At 36.6% G+C, this 18,095-nt stretch overlaps 3 protein-coding genes across 4 annotated transcripts; all 3 read left to right on the top strand.

Moving 5' to 3' along the window:
* Positions 1-1,385: 1,385 nt before the first annotated feature.
* On the top strand, positions 1,386-6,682 carry LOC109244199 (transmembrane 9 superfamily member 8). Of its 2 annotated transcripts, none has more exons than XM_019411254.1 (7): positions 1,386-1,606; positions 4,017-4,181; positions 4,270-4,379; positions 4,468-4,576; positions 4,677-4,789; positions 4,924-5,074; positions 5,234-6,682. In XM_019411254.1, the coding sequence occupies exons 1-7, from the start codon at positions 1,493-1,495 to the stop codon at positions 6,389-6,391; spliced, it is 1,920 nt and encodes a 639-aa protein (XP_019266799.1). In that variant the 5' UTR covers positions 1,386-1,492; the 3' UTR covers positions 6,392-6,682. The 2 variants fall into 2 exon arrangements, with proteins under 2 accessions (XP_019266799.1, XP_019266800.1); XM_019411255.1 differs by lacking the exon at positions 1,386-1,606 and adding an exon at positions 2,771-3,814.
* A 1,246-nt stretch (positions 6,683-7,928) lies between these two features.
* Positions 7,929-9,019, top strand: LOC109244196 (fasciclin-like arabinogalactan protein 14). The gene has a single exon (XM_019411250.1). The coding sequence runs from the start codon at positions 7,944-7,946 to the stop codon at positions 8,844-8,846; it is 903 nt and encodes a 300-aa protein (XP_019266795.1). The 5' UTR covers positions 7,929-7,943; the 3' UTR covers positions 8,847-9,019.
* A 2,166-nt stretch (positions 9,020-11,185) lies between these two features.
* On the top strand, positions 11,186-17,527 carry LOC109244193. Its single transcript, XM_019411246.1, has 13 exons — positions 11,186-11,635; positions 11,729-11,742; positions 11,898-11,985; positions 13,563-14,300; positions 14,631-14,939; positions 15,089-15,212; positions 15,300-15,401; positions 15,501-15,710; positions 15,821-15,883; positions 15,975-16,395; positions 16,487-16,607; positions 16,696-17,216; positions 17,317-17,527. The coding sequence occupies exons 1-13, from the start codon at positions 11,186-11,188 to the stop codon at positions 17,525-17,527; spliced, it is 3,372 nt and encodes a 1,123-aa protein (XP_019266791.1).
* The last annotated feature ends 568 nt before the right edge of the window (positions 17,528-18,095 follow it).

Here is an 18,095-nt window from a genome sequence, read left to right as displayed (position 1 = left end):
GCCTACATAGTAAAAGGTATTGAAATGGTTTTACATGGATGGAGCACATCCATTAAGTATCCGATGGTTGTTCGATCACTTGATGTGAATAAGGATCCATTCCGACCTCAAAAAGAGATTGAAGAGCTACTTGGTCCTGAAGTACCATATCTTAGTGCAATTGGTGCACTAATGTATCTTGCCAATACTACAAGGCCTGACATAACTTTTTCAGTTAATGTCTTAGCAAGATATAGCTCTGCTCCCACAAGGAGACATTGGAATGGAATCAAACACATATTGCGGTATCTAAAAGGGACTACCGATATGGGCTTATTTTATGGCAACAATTGCAGTCCCGATCTTGTTGGTTATGCTGATGCTGGGTATTTATCTGACCCACACAAGGCTCGATCTCAAACAGGTTATGTATTTACCTATGGAGGCACTGCCATATCTTGGCGATCGACTAAGCAATCAATTGTGGCTACTTCATCTAATCATGCTGAGATAATTGCTATTCATGAAGCAAGTCGAGAATGTGTGTGGTTGAGGTCTATAATACATCTTATTCGAGACAAATGTGGTGTGAAATGTGACAAGTTACCCACAATTTTGTATGAAGATAATGCAGCATGCATAGCTCAATTGAAGGGAGGATTCATAAAAGGAGACAAGACAAAGCATATTTCACCAAAGTTATTTTTCACACATGATCTTCAAAAGAATGGTGATATTAATGTGCAACAGATTCGTTCAAGTGATAATATGGCTGATTTGTTCACAAAATCTCTACCAACGTCAACCTTCAAGAAGCTAGTTTACAAGATCGGGATGCGAAGGCTCAAGGATGTGAATTGACGCTCTCATCAGGGGGAGTTAATGCGCGTTGCACTCTTTTCCCTTACAAGGTTTTGTCCCACTGAGTTTTCCTTGCAAGGTTTTTAACGAGGCAACCAATAGGCGCATTTCTAAACATGTGTACTCTTTTTCTTTTTCTAGAATTTTTTCCCATTGAGTTTTCTTTTAGTTAAGGTTTTAACGAGGCACATTATCTGTTGAATAGACATTCAGGGGGAGTGTTATAAATAGAATTCTATTTATGGTGAATGTCCATATTTAGAGAGATTCTAGGGTTTATTACTTGGTGGCTAAGTCAACCTCTCCCTATAAATAGAGGGTTCTATTCCATTGTAATTCATCCCAAATCAATAAAAATTCTCTCTCCCTAAATATTGTTCTTATTCTTTTATTATTTTATAACAAAAACCAAAAAAATTAAACAGACAAAATTTCTATAAGGTGGGACCGAGGAATGCAACCCAGCAACCGACACGCAACAGCTTCACAAATTAAACTTTATATTTATTTATATGAAATCTCTCACGAAAAAAGACGCAATATTATAAAAACGCTCGTCTCTCGGTGCATATTTTTGGATCTGAAACCAATTCCCAAATCTAAACGCATTCGTCTTCTCTTCTCTTCTCTTCTCCCTCCCATTTTCATCACCATGGGAAGAGCAGCTCGTAGATCTCTTCTGATTTGCGCCATTTCTCTTCTTCTTATCTTCCACAATGCCTTCTCTTTCTACCTCCCCGGTGTCGCTCCTGAAGATTTCTTAAAGGTTCCCCATTTTTCGCTCTCTATTTCTCATTTTTTCTTCATATATATATATATATATATGTGTGTGTGTGTGTGTGTGTGTGTGTGTGTGTGTGTGTATGTGTGTGTGTGTGTGCAAAAAAAAAAGTTGTTATTTCGGATATTAAGAAGAAATTTGACTAAAGTTTGAAGCTAGATCGGCTAGATTATAATAATGTACATATTCAATCTCTTTCTCTATATTTCTTCATGTGTATGTATGTGTGTGCGCGCTCAAAAATACAAAATGCATTGTTATTGTTGTTGTTGTTGTTGTTTTCGGATATCAAGAGGCAATTTGATTAAAGTTTGAAGATAGATCGGCTAGACTAGTATATTTTCTGAAGCTACATTTCCAGAAGTGTCCACATTTTTCACTCCCTTTCTCAATATTTCGTCATGTAAATGTCTGTGGACAAAAATGAAAAATGCATTGTTATTTTCATTTTTGTTGTTGTTGTTTTTGGATATCGAGAGGCAATTTGACTAAAATTTGAAGCTAGATCGACTAGATTAATGTCATTTATTTGAAATATAAAAGTGTATATATTCCAAAAATAATCCAAAAGGTCCACATTTTCACTCTCTTTATCAAAAAATTTCTTCATGTGTACGTATGTGTGGGAAAAAATGCAAAATGCATTGTTAGTCTTGTTTTATTTTGGGTATCAAGAGGAAATTTGACTAAAGCTTGAGGCTAGATCGGCTAGATTAGTATCAATTTTTCTTTTTTTTTTTCTTAAAAAAAAAGAGATATTCTGAAGCTAAAATTCCAAAAGGTTCCCACATCTTTCACTCTCTTTCTCAGTATTTCTTCATTACATGTGTGTGTGTGCGCGCACGAAAGTGGAAATTCGTCGTTATTTTTGTTATTGTTGCTATTTCGGATATTAAGAGGCAGTTGACTAATGCTTGAAATTAGCTCGGCTAGATTAATCAATTTTTTGTAAAAAAATGTAGATATTCACTCTCTTTCTCTATCTTTCTTCATGTGTACGTATGTGTGTGGACGAATTTGGAAATGCGTTTTTATTTTGTTCTGTTATTTTTGGATATCAAGAGGCATTTTGACTAAACTTTGAAGCTATACTGTGCAGATTAATATCATTTTTTTCATAATAAATTAAAAATTTAGAGATTCTGAATGCTGTTGAAAGTTTACTTTTGTTTGAATATCATTGCACAAAAAATGAAAATGCTTTGTTGTTGCTGTCCAATATCAAGAGGCAATTTTTACTGAAGTTTAAGCTAGATCGCCTAGATTAATATCACTTTTTTGAAAATAAAAATGTAAATATTCCGAAGCTACGCATGAGTTACTATATACGATGCATTTCTGCTTGTATCAAAATGGTGAAAATGATATATTTTAAATTGTTGGTGAAAGTTTACGAAGTGAAAATTGTCAAATATTTTGATGTTAATAGCTCTGTTTGAATATCCTGTCTAAGTGATGTGTGTATTAGATACTTTGTTTGCTTATTTCCAGTTTGATTTGTGTCCGGTCACTGATCTCTGTTGGTCTGGGTATGGTTTTGCGCTTAATTTCATCATTTTGCTGCTTTGATCTTTTATGCATGCATGGGCTCTGTTGGGGAATCCAGTTGGTTTTGATTGTATATATCTACTTTGATTTGTGAGATTGTTGAATTCAAAACTATCTGAATTCACCAACAGAATGAATATTTAAAAACTATTGCGAGGAAGCTGAGAATGAACAAATGGCATTGAGGTGTAGTTGTGCCAATGCTGCTTAAAAGAGAGAGAGAATGAACAGTCAGTTAGTAGGCTTTCTGTCATGAAGTCAGCTAGTAAATTTTGGCTTATGTAATTTGTATTGTCAGGTTATTCTGGAAGACGACCCCTCTCATGATTCTGACTAGATGCTTCCCTCTTTTTTCTTCCTTTCAGTTGTCCAAATTGATATTGATGGGCTTCAAAATAAGTTCCTTCTCTATTGTATTATGCACAGGAACTTCTGTAGAAGTGTGTTGTTGATTAATAACGTGACATGTTTTCGAGCATGCATGTTTATTATGGAATGATTTGTATGGTGAAAAGTGCCAACTTAATTCCCTTGGAAGAATGTGTTAGTATATAAGCAGATCATATTGAGTTGTGGTCACCTCACAAAATCTAGGTCAAATTACGCCCAGAAGTAAATTAAACATACCTTTTGGTTCATCGGCAGGTAATGTGGTGCTGGATAAATTGTATATGGATTTTTTTTCTGGGAAAGATCTTTAACAAGTTTTTGGACAGGGTGGTGGGGGGTTATGAGTTCTTTTTTTTTAAAAAAAATAATCGTAGGTAGATTTTACTTAATCTTAAAAGAAGGGAATACATAGATTTTTCTGACTCTGGAATCTGGATGGTGATGATGTTTGTTGCAGGGAGATCCTCTGTCTGTGAAAGTGAACAAGCTGACTTCTACAAAGACACAACTTCCTTACTCGTTCTATTCTGTTCCTTTCTGTCGTCCAGAAAATATAGTGGATAGCAGAGAAAATCTTGGAGAAGTGCTTCGTGGTGATCGAATTGAGAACTCCCCTTATGCGGTCAGCATAATCTCCTTTACCACTTGATTTATTTGTTTTTATTATCTTATGGCAACTGACATCTTTTAGCTGTATGTTTCTATTGCAGTTCAAAATGAGGGAACCAGAGATGTGCCATGTTGTTTGTAGGCTTGTACTTGATGACAAGACTGCTAAGGAATTTAAAGAAAAAATTGAAGATGAATATCGTGTCAACATGTAGGTCAATTATTTGCTTGAGCAAACTGTCATTTTCCAAACTTTTGGATTGTACTCTTCCTAACAATCTTCTGGATTCATGTGTTAGGATCCTAGATAATCTGCCTTTAGTTGTTCCAGTTCGGAGGTTAGAGCAAGAAGCCCCTCCTGCCTATCAACAGGGAGTTTATATTGGTGTAAAAGGACAATATGCTGGGGTAAGGATATTTTCCATAAGACTATGGAGAATTGATTTTCTATGTAGAAGTGCTAAATTATGTAATCATCTACTCAATTGTTGTGTGTGACTTCCTGCAGAGCAAGGATGAGAAGCATTTCATCCATAACCACTTGACATTCACTGTTAAGTACCATAAAGATTTGCAGACAGATTCAGCCAGAATTGTGGGATTTGAAGTCATGCCATTCAGGTATGTTTTCAAGGTTACCCATATCTCCATCAGCACTCACTGGTTGAGGCATAGCAATATGTGTATGATTCTGTTTGCTCCTGTTGTTTAATCTATTGGTGCAAAAGAACTGACATGGCTGATTATATTTCCAGTGTTAAGCATGAATATGATGGAAAATGGAGCGAGAATACTCGTTTAACAACATGTGATCCACATGCAAAGCGGACTGTATCTAATTCGAATTCTCCTCAAGAGGTTGAGACTAACCAAGAAATCATATTTACATATGATGTTGAATTCCAGGTAACCTACTTTTTGAATCTTGTTAGATATGGCCACTCAATTTGATCATTGCTTGTCCTTTTTATAACTTTGTATGTTATAACTTCTGAGTTCAACCTTTTGAGATTTACTATAGGAGTTTGGTACTAATTTTATATGATTCTTTGGTTTGTATCGCAGGAGAGTGATGTCAAGTGGGCGTCGAGATGGGATGCCTATCTTCTGATGGCTGATGATCAGATCCATTGGTTCTCGATAGTAAATTCTTTAATGATTGTGCTGTTCCTATCAGGCATGGTGGCGATGATAATGCTGAGAACACTTTATCGCGACATTTCCAAGTACAATGAACTGGAGACCCAGGAGGAGGCACAAGAAGAAACCGGATGGAAACTAGTCCATGCAGATGTTTTCAGGCCTCCAAGTAACTCAGATTTGCTTTGTGTCTATGTTGGAACTGGTGTACAGTTTTTCGGTATGATGGTGGTGACCATGATGTTTGCTGTCCTTGGGTTTCTCTCCCCTTCGAATCGGGGTGGGCTAATGACCGCTATGCTCTTGCTCTGGGTTTTCATGGGACTCTTTGCGGGCTACTCTGCTTCCCGTCTCTATAAGTTGTTTAAAGGTACAGAGTGGAAGAGAATTGCTCTCAGGACAGCATTTCTGTTTCCAGCTACTGTCTTTGCCATCTTCTTCGTCTTGAATGCACTCATCTGGGGTCAAAAATCATCTGGGGCTGTGCCATTTGGAACAATGTTTGCTTTGGTGTTCTTATGGTTTGGAATATCAGTCCCTCTCGTGTTTGTGGGCAGTTATGTTGGTTTTAGAAAGCCAGCCATTGAGGATCCAGTGAAGACTAATAAAATACCCAGGCAGATCCCAGAGCAGACTTGGTACATGAACCCTATCTTCTCAGTCCTAATCGGAGGCATACTTCCATTTGGAGCTGTTTTCATTGAGCTCTTTTTCATTCTTACCTCAATCTGGCTCAACCAATTTTACTACCTCTTCGGCTTCCTCTTCATTGTGTTTGTCATTCTGATAGTGACCTGTGCCGAGATAACCATCGTCCTATGCTATTTCCAGTTATGCAGTGAGGACTACTTGTGGTGGTGGAGATCCTACCTGACATCAGGCTCGTCCGCACTTTACCTCTTCCTTTATGCTACCTTCTACTTCTTCACTAAGCTTGATATCACTAAGCCTGTTTCTGGGATCTTGTACTTTGGTTACATGTTGATTGCTTCATATGCATTTTTCGTTCTGACTGGTACCATCGGTTTCTACGCATGCTTCTGGTTCACAAGACTCATTTACTCGTCTGTGAAGATCGACTGATCACTCCCAGATTCTCAGTTCCACTGCCCTTACTGGTTATCAACAAGATTGCTGTAGAAGATCATTACACTTGAATATCCAAGTACTTGTATTCCTTTAGAAGTCATCTTAATTTGTCCACCAATTTTTGAACATAAGATTATTATAATATTTTAGTAAAATTTTCCAGTGGTAGTTCAGATAAAAAGCTGTCTTTTTTGTTTTATAGAGGTTTCCAGATGCCATGTAATATCTTACAACTTGTGAAGTATTCCTTTACAACTTGGTTAAGTAGATGTTTCTATGTAACAATTTTTAGCCTTAGGTTTTTCTCCACAAGACGGCCTTCGTCCCATGTTGTTTTGATACGGACAAGATGCACCCTTGGACTACAAGTCGGTGGGAATAAATAGGGATGCCAATTTATCATGCACTAACAAACTTTGATTTCTTAGTCATCAAGGACTAAATTTACAATATACAAAATGTTTAGAAAAAGTAAAACTAAAATTATACAAATTGGTTTAGTTTTTCATTACAAATGCATTCTTTTATAATCAAAGGTTTGGAGTTGTTTCAAGGTCCATAGATATAGAAAGACTTCCAAACATTCTTCCACAAATCACAGCTTCCTGCCATGTAGAATCTATTGTAAATTCAAACAAAAGATATAGCTGAATAAAGATAATAAACTATCATTGTAGTTTTCGCAGAAGTTCACTGTATGTATGTAAGTCTGTTTTCTATGTGGAAACAAATGCTTATAAGTTCGAGTGATTTCAAAAGAGACTCGGTTGTTTCAGCAGAATAACTACGTTTGTTTGTAGGATTTAAGATATATATATATAATGATAGTGCAAAAACTTCTAACACAAATAATGTAGATTTAACCTATCATAAGCAGGGCGGAACCGGCCTTTAGCTACGGGTTCGGTCGAACTCAGTAACTTTGGTCTAAACCTTATATTTGTCTTAAGAAATTTATTGAAATATGCACAAATAATTAAGTTAGAACCCAGTAGCTTAAAGAACTAGAATCCTGAATCCATTAGCTACAAATCCTGACTTCGCCTCTGAATTTATAAGTTCATAACATGTTAATTACTCCAACTACTTTTATGAGGCAACTAACTATTATTTATAATAGAGATTTACTTGCAACTACCTGATAAATGACATGATTGTCTTTTTTTTTTTTTACACGTTAAGTTAAATGCTCCTTAAGTTAACCTAAAACGACTTTTTCAAAAGGACTTTTTCTTTGATATGAACGTAATTTTCCTAGTTAATGTCAAAACTAAAATCACATAAGAGATTTTGTTGCTTTTATAAGGATCTTCTTTGGTCTAATCTTAGAGCATTAAGACAAGGGTGCTGTAAGTATGGCAAATGGCACAGAAACAATGAATGAGCTCTTCCACCACATTCTCCTATCCACTACTAAGCAAAACCAATTCCCTCTAAAAGAGGCGCAAATGAATTCTCCCCACAAAAACCAAGTCCTCTTATTTCAATATAAAAATTCATTAAGACAACACTTTGGAACTATCATCAAACACTATTTTATATCCAAATGAATAATTTTAACACTTCTATACTATTCTTTTTCTTCCTCCTCAATATTTTATGTCATGTTAAGGCATTCAACATTACCAATCTTCTCAATCAATACTCATCTTTCAGCAATTTCAACAATTACCTAACTCAAACCGGAGTTGCTTCCGCAATCAACTCCAGGCAAACGATCACTGTCCTAGTAGTCGAAAACAGCAACTTGTCGCCCCTCTCGGGGAAGTCACAAGACGTGCTCGCCAACATCATGCGCGTGCACGTCTTGCTCGACTATTATGATGTGCAAAAGCTCCAAAAATTACCTAATAAAACCATGAAGGCTCCGACTCTGTTTCAAACCACTGGACAGGCCAATAGTGATCAAGGATATTTGAATGTGACAGATTTGGGTAGTGGTAGTGTTGCATTAGGCTCAGCTGCAAAAGGTGCAACACTTGGATCAAATCTAGTCAAGTCAGTTGCATCACAACCTTATAACATTTCAATCCTTCAAATTAGCAATGTTATTATTCCATTGGGGATTGATTCATCAACTAATTCCCCGTCTTCATCGCCTAGTCGTGCTCCTTCACCTAGCACGAGCAATAATTCCTCCGCGCCATCACCGGGCTCCTCTCCTTCACCTAATAAAACTTCTACCCCTACACCCTCACCTTCCGCAGCCCCCGGCTCTGGCTCACCACCTGAGCCAGAACCACCGGCTGCAGATACCCCTTCAGAGGCTTCGCCTTCATCAACTCCACACGCGCCTGGTTCCCCACCTAAGCCTGATGCACCAACTGCGGACACTCCTGTTGCTGCTGAGGCACCAACAGAGGATCATTCTCCCAGTGCCACCTCAGTTTTAGATGTTAGCTTAATTTTCGTTGCCATATCAAATCTCTTTTTTGTATTAGTGATGTGATAGGGGAGATGGATGATTTTTATCCATGTAGGTTATTATACAACAAAGACAGATCCAGGATTTGAACTTGATGTCTTCAAGACGTCTGTTATGGTACTTGTTTTAGTATAATTTTTAACACACAAAAGGTTTGAGCCAGTCTTTAGTAAAGTGAAAATCGTTTTGATTTTGGATCACAAATCCAGTATTACTGCATCACATTTTGGTACAGTGAATAACAAATTAGTCAATAAGTAACATTGTAAGCCCACATGCGGATTCAGGATTTAAATCCTATGGGTTCAACTTTTAAGGTTTTTAGCATTGAACCCATTAAATTTTTAGAGTTATGGGTTCATATCCACTATTTTGCAATTTTAATGAATTTTTACATATAAATTTTTACTCCGTGTCGAAAATTATGAGTTCAATTGAACCCGTTAGTTGTTCACTACATCCGTCTCTGCGTAAGCCAAGAAACCTTGTTCAAGAAGGATGAAAATAGTGGCGAACCCAAATTTTTTCACTAAATAAGATAGAACTTTCATACAACAGAACCATTGATATAATACTGCCCCGGTTCATAGTAAGTGACCTTTTTGCGGGGCATTTATATCTATACCCAGCTTTTGGGTCACCTTTTAACTTATACCCGCTTTGCAAAAAAAAAATTGCAAGCATACCCACTTTTCGGGTAACTTCAAATATACGGGCCTGAAGTAGCAAAAATTTATGTCAAGTTTGAACTTCAAAATATTTTGCCTGAAGTGTAGCCTTATTAAAGCAAAACTTCAGATATTTTTGCCTGAAGTTTGGCCCGACTTGCAAAGGCAATCACGCAAACTTCAGTTCATAGTGCAATGGCAAACTTCAGTTCAATAAAACTACAACATGTTTTGGTTGAAGTTTTTGTTTTGTAATTGCCGAACTTCAGCATTCTAGGAGCTGAAGTTTGTTTTGTAATTGCTGAATTTCAGCATTCTAGGAGGTGAAGTTTGTTTTGTAATTGCTGAACTTCAGCATTCTAGGGTTGAAGTTTGTTTTGTATTTGCTGAACTTCAGCATTCTAGGAGCTGAAATTTTTGTTTATATTTGCTGACTTCAGCATTCTTAGAGCTGAAGTTCTAAGTCTGCACACGAAAATGAGGAAGATAATCTTTCTCCAGAATAGATCATGATTGGCAGCGGTTGATGTTGTTCATTTCAAAGATTAAAGAATGAAAAATATTTTCAACATGAAAACAAGTTAGTACAGATAAATTAGAACCAAAACTAGATACCTTAGCCTAGATCTAACTCAAGGTTGTTCATAAGCCCATTTGTATCCTCAATGTCTCAGCTTCAAAATACTTCTCACCAATGTGCTTGTAAAGCTAAAATATCTAAGACGTTAAATTATTGTGAATAAGATCAAACTGAACATAATGGGACAAGCAGATTTATATGAATCATCAGGCTAGAATGCATAACAATATCTCAAGTTTCAGCATTCAGAAAACGAAGGAGGAGAAAGATACCTGAAGTTGTTTAAAAAGTAGTACAAGTTAAAACTTTTTTAAAAAGTGGGTATAGGTTAGATGGGGGCCACCAAATAGGGCGCCCCGTGCAATTTTTACCCTTTTATTTGGTTCGAAATAAGTGTCATTTTTACATATTCAAGAATGAATTAACTTTAGTGTTTCAAATTTGCCCATTATTTACATATCCCAATGTGTCAAGTTAACAACTACAAATTAAAATTAAGGATAATTTAGTCAAAATACTTATTTTTTTCTATGAGTTAATATTTTCTTAAGGAATATGCCAAAGGCCAAAAGGTTAGTTGGGCCATGATTGTTTCAATAGACGGAAAAAATTAGGAAAAATCTCACTTTATACCTATTAGGGCCAAACTATTTACCTTTTAATACCCATTCCCGAACTATTTACCCTGCCTACCCAGTCGGCCCAATCTATTTACCCGGCCCCTATATTTCACGCGGCCCAATCTACCCATCTCTCCCTTATCTTCGATCCAGCCCATTCTTCCCACGATCTACCCATCTCGCTATTATCTTCGATCCAGCCCATTCTTCCCACGCTTTCCTTCTTTCTCTATCAGTTAACAGAGTACACTTTCCATAACTCCATAGCCAACCGATGAGAACGCAAAAGTGAAACACATTCGAGTTGTAATTTTTTTCTTCCGATTCCGTTCAATCTCTTCGTCTAGTACCTAATTTTGGGTGACATTTTTGCTTTGGGTGAATTTTTTTGCTTCTGAAAGTACATTTTAGTGAAAGTGGGTTTTCAAAATCATAGGATTTTTATGTTTCCTTTGTACTTTTGTGAATCAATGTCTATGGGTTGTTGTTTTCTCTATGGGTCGGAAGCATTGTGCGCGTAGACGGTGGCTCTTTGGACAATATCATTCTTCAAAACAAGTAGCTGCTGAATCCGTTGCCTCAGCCATGTCTGGGCCTAGTTTTTCCTTATTTTCTGATTCTCAGTCTCCACTTAGTCGTAACCCTAGCAGTAGTCATGTTGAAAACACAACTGAAAATGTAGAATTAGAGGGTGGAAAAGGCAAAAATATTAATGCCGCGTCAGTCGATGAAACTCCCTACCTGTCATTACCCGACACAAATTCCGAACCAGTCATAGGAGGTGTTTCTGTGACTGATAAGGGAAAAGGTAAAGTTGTTGAGGATTCTGAGTTAGGGGGAAGCCGACGTGAATCCGTGCATGAAACAGAGACTCAACCAGTAGATCTTGATTGTAGCGATGATTCTCAGTTAAAGAAGAGAAAAATTGGTGTCGCACCCAAGAAGGTAATTTTCTTACAATTATGATCTTTGCGATTTTTAATGTATAGTACATTGTTATTTTTTGATTTCCTGTTATGCTTTTGTATTATATTATAGTTACAATCAGTTGTGTTAATTTTTTGAATTAAATAGACAGATTAAATTAATGTTCTGCTTGAGGTTTAAAAAAATGGTCGCTGATTCACTAGTGCTGTCAATCAGTAGCTGTTGTTGTCAACCAAATTTATTGAAGCCAGAGCTGCTCTGTGTGATTTCTGATTTTCAGCTTTGCATTAGATGATTTTGTACGTGATCTAGTGTTTAGGCCAGTTGATAGTGGTGGTGAGAAGCAAGTATGGAAGGAATGGGACCGTGTAAGTTATGTGTGCAGAATGAGCTTTTCTTTATAGGTGGCATGGTGTGGATGGGGTCAATGTGCAGAAGCCCCACGGCCTTGGCTGGTGACCACCACTGGCATTGATTATAGGCAGGCATCGGGGTAGAGTGATCATGTATGGGGCGTTTTCTGAATAACACCCATTGTCCCTTTTGAACCATCTGAAGAATCCCTTAACCTTAAGTAATAAGTTAGGACATGATTGACTTATTTTCTAATGAAAATGATTTGTTGAATTGGTGCTAAGTAGTAGACAAAAAAGATGCCAGGTACTCAGTTACATGATTGACATAGTACTTGAGTCTGGAAGGGGGAGGCAATGCTATTGGGTTAAAGAAATCTTTTGCTTAGAAAGCATGTCCACCAATGAGCGGCCCATGATTTTCAAATTTTGTAAGGAGATCGGCAGTCACTAGGTAGGCAAAATTTAGTTTCAAAAGCTTGAAGATGCTCTTCACGGCTAGTTACGAATCATCCTGAAGCTCTGTGTCTTTCTGCTCCTATGTTTGTTTGACAAAGGTTTCCTTGCATATCCTGAGAGCCAAGTGTGATGTTAGCTTTTAGATACTTCTTAAGAACCAATATGTCCCACTTACCTTGGATTAGGAATCAGCTTCTATTTTTGACTTTAGACCGTCATTTCGATGGAAAGAGGGGTTCCCTTCTTTTATCAATTAACTATACTTGCTGCTTTTATGTTTCCTTCATAGCAATTCACCAGATTGTTTGGTGATATCATGTGATGGTAGTCGGTAGTGAGTGAAAATGAATGTTTTTATAGCCAAATCTGCTATATGTCCCCCATCCAGACTTTGCTGGATATGCAGAGTTAGCAACTTGAATAAGCGGTATTAGAGAGAACCTGATGAGTTTAAGGCACATAATGAATCACCTTATGAAGAAGCTGGCAGGCTAAGTTGAGCTTTTTTTGTTATTCACAATCTAAACCTGTGAGAAAGACACTCACCCTAAGGTTGTAAAACTTGTATAATTTCTGGTGCATGCAGCAGCTCTTTTGACTTCTGAGGTCTTCTTCTAAAAAATTGCATTTATGTTCTTTATCTGATTGTTGCGTAACTGGTGTTTTGTTGCAGTGGCAATGGCACGCATGATGTTTCCCATAGAAGTTTTGTGCCTATAGACATAGTGTATGTGTGTTATGTGATAGTTTTTATAGTTATAGATAGTTATTGGAACAACCCCGTACAACTATTTACCCTGTTAGTATAGCTATATACTATCATATGCTTCTGGATCTTTTTTTAGTTGTCTTCGCTATTTGTTTTTCCTTTAATAATAGTAGTATCGTACAGTATCTTGAAAATACTTTATAGCTGCATTCCTTTTTGCTTTTTCTCTTTATTCCTATCTGTTATGTAATAGTAGTATAGTCATTTGTAGTTGCCGGAAATTAGTCAGTATAATTGTATACCCTGCTGGTATAATTATATGTCGTGTTGGTATCGTATGGTAGTTGTGATATTTTTAGTTGGTTTAGTTGCATTTTAAGTGAATTCTATTTCTGAAATTATTTTATATGAACATGTTTTGCAGTGTTGGGATTTCCTTGTGCCTATTGACTTAGATTATAAACCAAAGGTTGATTGGGATACCAACTGCCATGTTATTCATCAATTGAAAGCGAATTTATCAAAGAGGCAACTTCGACTTTTTAAGAAAACATGCTTTGGCTATTTTTTGGATCTGCCACCAGTGATTGTGCAGATTCGGGTTATGCACCATTTGCTTATGAGAGAAGTACATCATGAGGTGAAAAATGAGATGCGGTTTGTAGTGAATGATTCTAGGTTGCGGTTTGGCTTGGGTGAATTTGCACTTGTTACTGGGTTGAAATGTAAGGGTGATACAAGTATAGAGAGCATAGCAGAGAATAGGTTGATTTCAAAATATTTTGGGACTGCATCCGTGACATTTGCCCAACTAGCAGACTGTTTTAAGAAGAAGAAATGGGAAACGGATGATGATGCGTTGAAGATAGCAGTTCTTTATTTTATCAACAGCTTCTTATTTTCTCAACTCAAAACAAAGGCTATTTCACGGTCTTACATTGACTTGGTTGAGTCCGGTGATTTTAATAATTATCCCTGGGGTATAGATGTTTATAAAGCTACAATTGACTCGTGTTCCAACAAGTTTCAAGATAAGCCTTCTTTTTATAGACTTGGTGGCTTCCCGTTGGCTTTACAGACTTGGTTGTATGAATGCTGCCCAAGTTTGGATGGTCACTTTGCTGATCATCTTGGAAACAAACTTCCACGAATTTTGAATTGGGTAGTCATGGGTCAAATCCCGAATGAGCGAGTTGCTTTGCGAATGTGTAGCTTGCAACGCGAGTAGGTAATTTTCTCATAGTTTTATTGCCTCTCTTAATGTTTTGGTACAGTAGTTTAGTCACAGTTGTAGCAATATCCCAATTTAGTGATATACTCTGTTGGTATACATATATACTATATTGGTATCATGTATACTATATCCCAGTTCAGTGATATACTCTATTGGTATACATGTATACTATATTGTTATCATACGGTAATATGGATCTTTTTTCCTTCATACTTTATTATCATTTCTATTTCTAACTAGTGTGCTTAATAATTGCAGCTAAAGAACATCACCCCAACTGATGATGAGAAGAAACAATTTGATGTGCGTGGTCTAAGCTTTGAAATTGAAGTTGAGTGCACTGACAGCCAGCCCAGCCAGTCCGATAGCTTTCAGGTTTTTGGCACTCAATTACCAAAGACACAAAGTATGCCTGAAAGTACTGGAGGTGATTCCCAACCTACCAATGCTGAGGTAATGAAGGAGTTACAAGCTTTGAAGCTTTTTGTAGAGAACAAGTTTGAGGAGGTGCTTGCAGCTATTGGTAAGCAGTCAATGAAGTCAATGAAACCAGAGGAAAATTCAGCGGTATTCATCTTTTATATAATATAATGCTATAGTATATTGTTCAAAGATGCAATATATGCTTATAGGATACTATTTCATTCTTTACTTTTAGTGCACATATTATTCTTGTAATATACATAATACTAAAATTGTTAGTTTCTCATTTTCAGCATAAGCAACAGTATTATGATCCTGACTTTCGTGAGATGGATAATGATTATGACCAGATTGAAAGTGGCCACGTTGAGAATGATCCTGTAGTTATTGGAAATAGCACGCCCACAGCACCTTCTAGTATGTAAATCACAGATTTGATTGATTTTTTTTTTTTGCTGTTGTTTTTTGAAAATAGTACTCTTGCTTATACCTTTATATGTTTAGTATCTGGTTTTGCCGGGGTTGATCAAGATGGATGTGCCACTGGTGTCAATGTGAAGAACGTCACAGCAAGTGATGGCGTAGTTAATGAGGATTTGCCTTCTGGTAAAATGTTGCACATGTAATTTTTTTATTCTTTTTTTATTTATTTAACTCTATGTATTTGTGCATTGACTAACCTTTTTTTAAAAAAACTTTTTTCAGCCCCCTTCGTAAATGAGCATGATTTTGGCTTTGATTCTAACTTTGATCTGTCTGCATCTGCAATTGATCAAATCACCGCCATTACACAACAAGCAACATATAAGCAGTCATCTCATGATGTTAAAAAGTCGGGTCCTGCTCCACTGCCATCAGGAATCCCTGTACAGACACGAGCAGATGTTGTTATTGAGTCTAATACTGCTCCACAGGGTACGATGTTGATATTACTAATTCTGTAGTTAGTATGTAAATGATAGGTTCTTGATATTTTTTTATTTTTTATTTAAGTAGTTATGTTGATAATGCTTTTATGTGTTCAGCATGTCGGGTTGATGGTGTTGGTCAAGTGGATGTTGGTGGCAGTAATGTGAATTTGCCTTCTGGTAATGTCTTCTATATATAACTTTTCATTCTTTTTTTCTAAATTTCTTAACTTTGTATATTTATTTATTCACTAGCATTTTCTAATTTAAGCTCCATCTCAACACGGGGGTGATCTTCACTTGGATTCTGATTTTGAATATACTGATTCTCAACTTGATCAAATTGCTGCCATTACACAAGGAGGGAGATGTAATGTAAATCAATCAGGAAATGAACTGACAACTGGTGCTGTAAATAAGTCTAAACCTGATCAGTCGGTATCAAGAAGTATTGTCCAGATACAAACAGACGTTGAAACTACTCCTGCAGTTTTGACACGGAAAAGGCGCCCCGCAGCTGTAAAACAGTCGCCGTATAGGAATGACTGGCAATCTGGTGTTAGTGCAGTTGGGGGATCCTCGAAGGTTATCAAAGGAAGATTTCCATTTGTAAATGACATTTCAGAGACTGTTAATTTTAAGCTTACGACTGCCTTCTCAAACTTTGTTGAAGCAAACATGCAATTGGGAGAGTGCGTATTCGTTTCCATGTACTTTTGTTTTCATTTTTTCTTAATGTTTGTTGTTATATTTCTTATCCATATCTTCTTTTATACGAAACAGGGAAGTGTATTTACCTGCTGATCAAAAGCTAGAGCCTTGTTTTGACTTTGGAGTTGAACGGATTGATGATAAGATGTTTTTCCATACCTTAAACTATTCTGGCAGGCCACTTTCTAGTTCGGTATGTGTACTGCTTTTTATTTTTGTTGTTGTAGTAGTTCATTCATATTGTTAGTCGTAGTCATATTTTCTTCCTCTCTTTTTTGCAGCACTTGAATATTATATTCTACTATCTAAGGAAGAAGGCGAAATATGGAATTAATATGCCAATCAAAGTCACAACTATAGATACTCTTTTTAATAATATCATTCAAAGGGTTTTCAAAGAATTTGTAAAAGGTGGGAAACAAGATCATTTGATTGATAGATCAGACGATATCATGCAGTACATGAAAGGATTTAGGATGCATTGCAACACTTCATGGCACCAGGTTGATCATGTCCTTTTTCCAATTAATTTGGCAGAAAGTTGGCATTGGATATTGGGGTGTGTGTCATTCCACAAGAGATGTTTTTACGTATATGACTCGCTACGTAGTCGAAAGCACAAAAAAGCTATTCAAAAGGTGGCAGAGGCTTATGCTGTGTTGATCCCCCTATTTCTAGTTAGTATTGAATTTTATAACCAAAGAAGTGACATTGTAGTAGAAAATGGTCTGCACATGGGAAAGAATTTGACTGATCCTTTTGAGATTGAACTGATTACAAATCTGCCAACACAGCAAAATTCGTAAGAATAGTTACTTTATTTTTTACTTTCTTTTCCTCATTCATATTAACATTTTCACTTCTAATTGATTTTTATATTCTATTCATTTGTTTTATTTCAGAGATTGTGGAGTATATGTTGCTTGCTTTGCTGAGTATATTATTGAAGATCTTCCAATCCCTGTTGCCAATTTTGATGTGGATGGTCTTCGAGCTAGGTTTGGTATACTGTTGTGGCACTATGGGAGGAACAAGCAGTTGCATGGCGAATCAAGTGAATCTGAGGCTCCAGTAGCACCTAAAAAGACTCGTGGAAAGAAACGCAAGAAGTAGTATAGGTCTCTTTTTGGTTTTAGTTAATCGTATCATGAAAACTTTGCAGGATTTTAATAGTTTTTGGTGAAGTATGGTATTGTTAGTAGTAAATGACCTTCTGCTGATTCAAGACTGTAGGAAACTTGTGCCTTTATAAAATATTTCCAGCTGCTAATGTTTCTTTTGTCATATTTAATTATTCTGGTTCAGAATATGTGGTATAGATTTCTTCAAGTACATGGGGGTTATCAGTTTAGTTATGTCTCTTGATGCTGAAAATTTGCTGATTTTGTTTCTGATTTCAGCTTGTTTTATTAGGCTTTTCTTAGGCTTCTTCCATAAAGTTGTTGGTTTATTAGGATGCCGAGGTCCATTCCTTTGCCAGAGGGTAAGGTTTAATGGATTCTGCAAGTGAAAATTAGGGGCAGATGAAGCGAAGTTAAATGATCTGCTTTCGAATGTGATGATGGTCTAAGCTTTAATGTACATCTGTAGTTTTAGCATAGATGGTGTATTAGTGCAGTAGAACTATATACCAATCAGGTATACTGATATACCATTTGGGTATCACATTGTATTTGACTCA

This window comes from Nicotiana attenuata, unplaced genomic scaffold (assembly GCF_001879085.1).
Source record: "Nicotiana attenuata strain UT unplaced genomic scaffold, NIATTr2, whole genome shotgun sequence".
Classification (NCBI taxonomy): domain Eukaryota; kingdom Viridiplantae; phylum Streptophyta; class Magnoliopsida; order Solanales; family Solanaceae; genus Nicotiana; species Nicotiana attenuata.
This window is presented reverse-complemented; position numbering and strand designations above follow the sequence as displayed.

Bases quoted from the DNA above. Each gene is read 5' to 3' on its own strand.
- LOC109244193 (XM_019411246.1), top strand. From the start codon at position 11,186: ATGGGTCGGAAGCATTGTGCGCGTAGACGGTGGCTCTTTGGACAATAT. The intron at 15,884-15,974 runs GTAATGTCTTCT...TTCTAATTTAAG, and splicing joins TAATGTGAATTTGCCTTCTG to CTCCATCTCAACACGGGGGT. The intron at 16,396-16,486 runs GTGCGTATTCGT...TATACGAAACAG, and splicing joins GCAAACATGCAATTGGGAGA to GGAAGTGTATTTACCTGCTG.
- LOC109244196 (XM_019411250.1), top strand. From the start codon at position 7,944: ATGAATAATTTTAACACTTCTATACTATTCTTTTTCTTCCTCCTCAAT.
- LOC109244199 (XM_019411254.1), top strand. From the start codon at position 1,493: ATGGGAAGAGCAGCTCGTAGATCTCTTCTGATTTGCGCCATTTCTCTT. The intron at 1,607-4,016 runs GTTCCCCATTTT...TGTTTGTTGCAG, and splicing joins CTCCTGAAGATTTCTTAAAG to GGAGATCCTCTGTCTGTGAA. The intron at 4,380-4,467 runs GTAGGTCAATTA...TTCATGTGTTAG, and splicing joins GATGAATATCGTGTCAACAT to GATCCTAGATAATCTGCCTT.